The 5,695-nt window shown below is 68.2% G+C and overlaps 1 protein-coding gene across 1 annotated transcript in view; it reads left to right on the top strand.

Annotated features, from left to right (window-relative positions):
• The window catches only part of LOC114073513 (splicing factor 3B subunit 4), a 4,875-nt gene extending 4,674 nt beyond the window's left edge, over positions 1 to 201 (top strand). The window contains exon 4 of the mRNA XM_027911249.1: positions 172 to 201. Coding sequence (XP_027767050.1) covers positions 172 to 201 — 30 coding nt within the window. The remainder of the gene's footprint in view (positions 1 to 171) is intronic.
• Positions 202 to 5,695: the final 5,494 nt, after the last annotated feature.

Here is a 5,695-nt window from a genome sequence, read left to right on the forward strand (position 1 = left end):
TGGGGGGCACTGGGGGTGTCCCTCCCCTCTGTCCTTGCCCCCCACACCCTCCCCCCCCGTTTCTTTTTCCAGTGTTGTCGGTTTTCCTCTCTCTCCCTCCGCCTCCTCCCGGTTCCCTCTCCCTGGCAGCTTTTCCGAGCTCCTTTTTTACCACATTTGTGTGTTTTGTAGGGAAAGTGGCGCCTGCCCACTGGCAAATAAAGGATTTGGGAACCCAGGGGGGTCCCTGCCTTGGGGGACGAGGCTCTGCCTGTTTGTCACCAGCTGAGGGGTGCTGACTGCCCCTCAGAGCCCCCCAGGACACTCATCCCAGAGACAGGGATGTCCAGAGGAGGGATTTGGGATGAATCCCACTCTGCTGAGTCCCTGCCACGTCCCTCAGGAGGGGAAGGAGCTCTGGGATCTTGGGTTGAGATTGCTCACAGCTGGTTTCCCTGTGGTTTTGGGGGTGGTCTTAACTGGGGGCGAAGCTGTTGGGCTGGGAGAGGAGGGAGAGGATGGCTCTGCATTTCCCGGGGCTGTGCTGGAATCATCTGCCCTTTCCATCATCCCCTTCTCCCCTGGTGTTACCCCACTCACCCCAGCTTTATCCCATCATCCCCCCTGGTTTTATCCCATCATTCCCAGTCCCATCCCACCTTCCCTCCAGCCTCATCCCATGGTCAGCCCTGCTTTTATCCCTTTCCCTCTACCTTTTGTCACCATCCCCCTGGTTTTATTCCTCTCCCCCCCTGTTGTATCCCACCCCCTTCCCGGGTTTTCAGGCCCTGCCAGACTCTGCTGGGGGCCCTCGGGGACATTCCCAAGGAGGAGCCACTCCCTGTCCTGCTGCCAAGACTGTTCCTCCCATGATCCACATGAAGCCCCCTGGGGCTGAGTGTGAGCAGGGACACTGTGACAGTGGCACATGAGTCACCAGGAGCCCGAGGGCACCCGGCCTCGCCCTGCAGCTCCATCCCCCTTTTGGGGCTGTTTCCAGGGAAGTGTCACCGCTATTCCTCAGCTCCCGGGTTCCCAAATCCTTCCCTGTGCTGATGGACTGGGCCCTGTCCATGTTTTCCAGTCTCAGAGGGGGAAAAGTGCTGATCCTGCTGGATCCTGATGGACTGTGGGGCTTTGGGATGGACATCCTGGAAGCTGAGACTGGGTCAACTCACTGCATGGAATGCAGGGAGAGGGATTTGGGGGAAGGCTGGGGCTCCGGGAATGCTGGGATGCAGGAGGAGGGGGCTTTGGGTGCACTGGGATGTAAATGCAGGGGGATCAGGGAAGATCCTGCTTCTGGGAGGATCCCCCATCCCTGCTCACTGTGGGGACCCCAGGACCCCCAACCCCGAGCTCAGCCGGGTCCCAGAGCAACCAGGACCCCAGAGCCCCGGGGGGAGTGGGGCTGGAGCGCTGGGGGTCCTGGTTTCCCACCCTCGGGAAGCGATCCGTGGGGGAAGAGGTTCGATTTGGGCATTCCGGACCTCGCTGTGCCCTCCTGGCCGTAGCTTCCCCCCTCCAACCCCCCCCACCCCCCCAAAAAAAAATCCATCAGGGGCGTTCGTGTCGTGTCGCAGCAGAGGGGCCGGGTCTGGCGAGCCCGGGCGGGGACGATTTGATCCCAAAAAATCCCAATCCAGCCCCGCGGAGGCCGTGACTCAGCCGTGCCGGGGGCGGGGGGCGGCGGGGGGGGGCAGAGGGGGCTGAGCCTCGCCGAGGGATCCGGGGGGGCCTCCGGCTCGTGCCCCCCGTCCCCAACACCCTCTCCCCGCCATCCGCAGCCTCCGGAGCGGCTCCTCCATCCCGGGAGCGCCGATCGATCCCGCGGGAGCTCCCCGTGCGCATCCCGGGGGGATCCATCGCCCCCGCCTCTCCCTCGGTGGGGACGATCCCCCCCTCCCCTCCCCGCTCCCGCCGACCCCCCCCTCCCCCGGTATCCGCGTGCCGTGTCTGATCCCTCCCTTCCCGGGGCTGCGCCGATGGACTCTCCCAGCGCTCCGTGTGCGCGGCGGAGGCTGCGGCGGTAGCGCTGGTACCCGGGAGCTGCTGTCGCGCCGTGTCGCTGCCGGAGCATCCTCCTCCCTCGCCGTATCCCTCCCCGAGCATCCTTCCTCGCCGGAGCGCCTTCCTCCTCCTCGCCGGCGCCGGGAGGGAGCTGGAGCTGGAGCTGGAGCGGGGCGAGGGCTGAGCCAGGTAAAGGGGGAACAAAATGGATTTATAACCCCACATCCTCCCCTTTCCCCACGGCGTTAATCGGCCTTCACGGTGCCGCTGATGGATTCGGGGTTCGGCTTCTCCTTCCCACTCGCTGTGGCCATTTTGTCCTGGAAAACCTCCCCTGGAGCCCGGGTCTGCCTTTGGATGTGCGTGTTCGGGGGCTCCTGTCAGCCCCCCGTGCCGTCCTGCGGCCGGGGAGCAGCCGGAGGGGGCCGGGAATCCGCCGCAGGGATGGGAGTGTGGGGGGGGGGACACCGGCGGTTTTTTGGGGAGGGGGTGGCACTGGGGGGAGCTGGGGGGTGACCTTGGACACGGGCGATTTAAAACTCTCCCCTTGTCGCCATGTTCCTGGCGTTCCGCAGGGATGCTGGGGGCTGCAGGGGGGGCACACACACACACACAGAGACCCCCAGCGTGGGACCCCCGCAGGGTTTTGGGGGAGCGTGGCTGCATCGCCCCCCGGCTCTGCTCGGATGCGCCGAGCAGGAGGAGCCGGATCCGGGTCCCGTAACCTTGGCCGGGGCTGGCGGTGACGGCTCCGGCCAACGCCAGGACGGGGCCGCAGGGCCAGCGGCTCCTTCTGCCCCCGTGACGGGCATTTTTGGGGGGCACCCCCCCCATCTTCCTCCTTCCCCGGCTCCCGCGTTTCGGGGGGCTGCGGTCTGGGGGGTTTCTGCCTCCCTCGTGGCACCGACCCCTCGCTGTCCTCCGGCTCCGGCTCTGCCGTCGGTTCGGCCGTTCGAGGCTCCCCGGCCCGTGCGGCCGCTCCTCCGTCACGGAGCCCGCGGTGACCTTGCTCCCCGGCCCATCCTCTTCCTCACGGCGCCCTCGGCCTCCCCCTGCTCCCCGATTCCTGCCCCCAGCCCCCCGACAGCTCCCGCTCCGCGCAGCGCCGGCCCCGCATCGGGAGGCTCCGCAGGGAATCGCCAGCCTGGCCGGACAAAAATGACCTTGGCCGTGGATTGGCCCCTTCCAGGGACCTCGGGGGGCCCGCGGGACCCCCAGGGAGGGGAGCGGGGGCTTTCCCCGGAGGGAGCAGAGGAGCAGGGGGGGATTTGCCATTTGATCCTGTGAAATCACCTGCCCGACTCCGCTCGGGAATGGGGGGGCCGGGCCTTGCCGCAGCCCCCCCTCCCCACCCGGGGTTTCCGAAGGGCTAAATTTAGCGTCCCCGCGTGCCCTGTCCCCTCGCTCGGGGAGGGGGGACACGGCGCCGGCTGCGTCCCTCGCCCGCAGCTCCTTCCCCGTGCCCGCAGCTCCTTCCCCGTGCCCGCAGCTCCTTCCCGCCTCGCCGGGGATAAAAATAGCACTGGGGGGGGGGGGGTCACGGTGTCGGGCTGGGGGGCTGCGGGTCCATCCCTGTCACGAGCCGAGCTGGGCTCTGCACGGCCGGGAAGGGAGGGGAGTCGCTGGGCTGGGAAGGGGGACAGAGTAGGAGGACACAGGGAGGTGCCACCCCCAGGTATTTGGGTGCCCCCTCTGCTCCCCCCGGGCTGGACCCTGGGGCACTTGGGGTGCCCCCAGCCCCCCCTCTCCCCGGGGCAGCCTCTGCTGCTCCCACAGTAAATCCTGCCTGGAAGCTTCCGCAGGGAGCGTGGCCCAGCGCACGTGGTGCTGGGTCGGTGCCAGGGACGTGGCCGGGTTGTTGTCACCCAAGGGACCCCCCAGGGGATCCTCTGAGGGACCCCAGTCCCAAACCTGCCTCCTTGAGGCCCCCACCTCGGGCACTGGCAGCGCTGGGATGGTTTGGGGCCCCCCCTGCCCCTGGGGGTTCCTTCAGGCCTGCTGATGGCCGTGGTTTTGGGGTGGCTCACAGTCCCGGGGGGATTTTCTGGGGATAATTGGGGGCAGTGATGCCCCTGATGTCCCCCCAGCTCCCTCTGTCCTTTGGAGTGGGCATGGAAGGGATGGATCCAGGGGTGCTGGGGGGGTCCCAGTGGGCCGTGGGAGCTGGGATTCCCCCAGGTGAGGGGAAGGGGCACCCAAGGGGTGGGGGCTGGCACAGAACCAGCATCCACCAGCCTGTCCCCACCCCAGCTCCTGCTGTGCCCTGTGGTGACCCCCCACTGCAGGGTTGGGGGGGGGGGTCCCCAAATCCTCCTCTTTCCATCTGAGACGGGGAAAAGAGGTGGGATGTGGGGCCATTCCAGCTCTTAACACAGCCCCTGGTTGTGTCTGCCCTCCCCAGGTCCGGGCCGGTGTCCGGGGTCCCCCCACGCCCCCTCCCACGGATGGGTAGGGCCGTCACCCACCTCCCCCCACCCCGGGCCTGAGGTCCCTGGACACAGAGACCCCCCAGCCCAGCCCAGCCCAGCCCAGCCCAGCCCAGCCCAGCCCAACCAGCTCCGCTCCCACCTCGCGCCCGTCCCGCCGGCGCCATGGACGAGTCGTTCCGGGACAGGACCGCGTTCATCCGCGGCGCCAAGGACATCGCCAAGGAGGTGAAGAAACAGGCGGCCAAGAAGGTGAGCCGGGGCATGGACCGCGTGCAGGACGAGTACACCCGGCGCTCCTACTCGCGCTTCGAGGAGGAGGAGGACGACGAGGACTACGCGCCCCAGGACGGCTACTACCGGGGGGGCGAGGGGGCCAACGAGGAGGAGGGGGCGTCCAGCGACGCCACCGAGGGCCACGACGAGGAGGACGAGATCTACGAGGGCGAGTACCAGGGGATCCCCCGGCAAGAGTCGCTGAAGGGGGGGGAGCGCCTGGGGGGGGCCGCCGCGGCCACCGGCGCCTTCGACGACAGCGAGGGGCAGCGGCGGAAGGACCGAGAGGAGCTGGCGCAGCAGTACGAGCTCATCCTGCAGGAGTGCGGCCACGGCCGCTTCCAGTGGACCCTCTACTTCGTCCTGGGCCTGGCCCTGATGGCCGACGGCGTCGAGGTCTTCGTGGTGGGCTTCGTCCTGCCCAGCGCAGAGAAGGACATGTGCCTCTCCGACTCCAACAAGGGCATGCTGGGTGAGCAGGGGCGGGCACGGGGGGGGCGAGTGGGAGTCCTGGGGGGACGGGAGGGGTGGGTTTTGGGGGAGGGGGGGCCGCATTGATAGGCTGCCTCTCCCCTGCTTCTCTGTGGTGCCCACCACGGCCTGACACCCCCCCAAAGCCAGGGGTTACCGGTGCCCCCTGTCCCTGAGAGACCCGGCAAACTCGGCACAGGCGGAGGGGCTGGGTGTGGGGATCCTGGAGGCACCTCTGGCCTCCCCCTCCCCCTCCATCCTACAGGCCAGGGAGACACCCCCCACCCCAATTCACACAAGGGGCTCCGTCCCCTCCCTGTGAGAGCCCCCGGGTGCCCCAAGGAGGGGGTCCCTGCCCACCCCACGCCTCCAGTGCCGGGTGAGTCGGGCTGGGGGTCCCAGGAGTGACCCCTCTGCGTGTGTCCCCCCCTTCCCCAGGACTCATCGTGTACCTGGGCATGATGGTGGGCGCGTTCGTGTGGGGCGGGCTGGCCGACCGGCTGGGCCGAAGGCAGTGCCTCCTCATCTCCCTC

This window comes from Empidonax traillii, unplaced genomic scaffold (genome assembly GCF_003031625.1).
Source record: "Empidonax traillii isolate 1590-97213 ecotype Southwest subspecies unplaced genomic scaffold, ASM303162v1 scaffold6763:size11485, whole genome shotgun sequence".
NCBI lineage: Eukaryota > Metazoa > Chordata > Aves > Passeriformes > Tyrannidae > Empidonax > Empidonax traillii.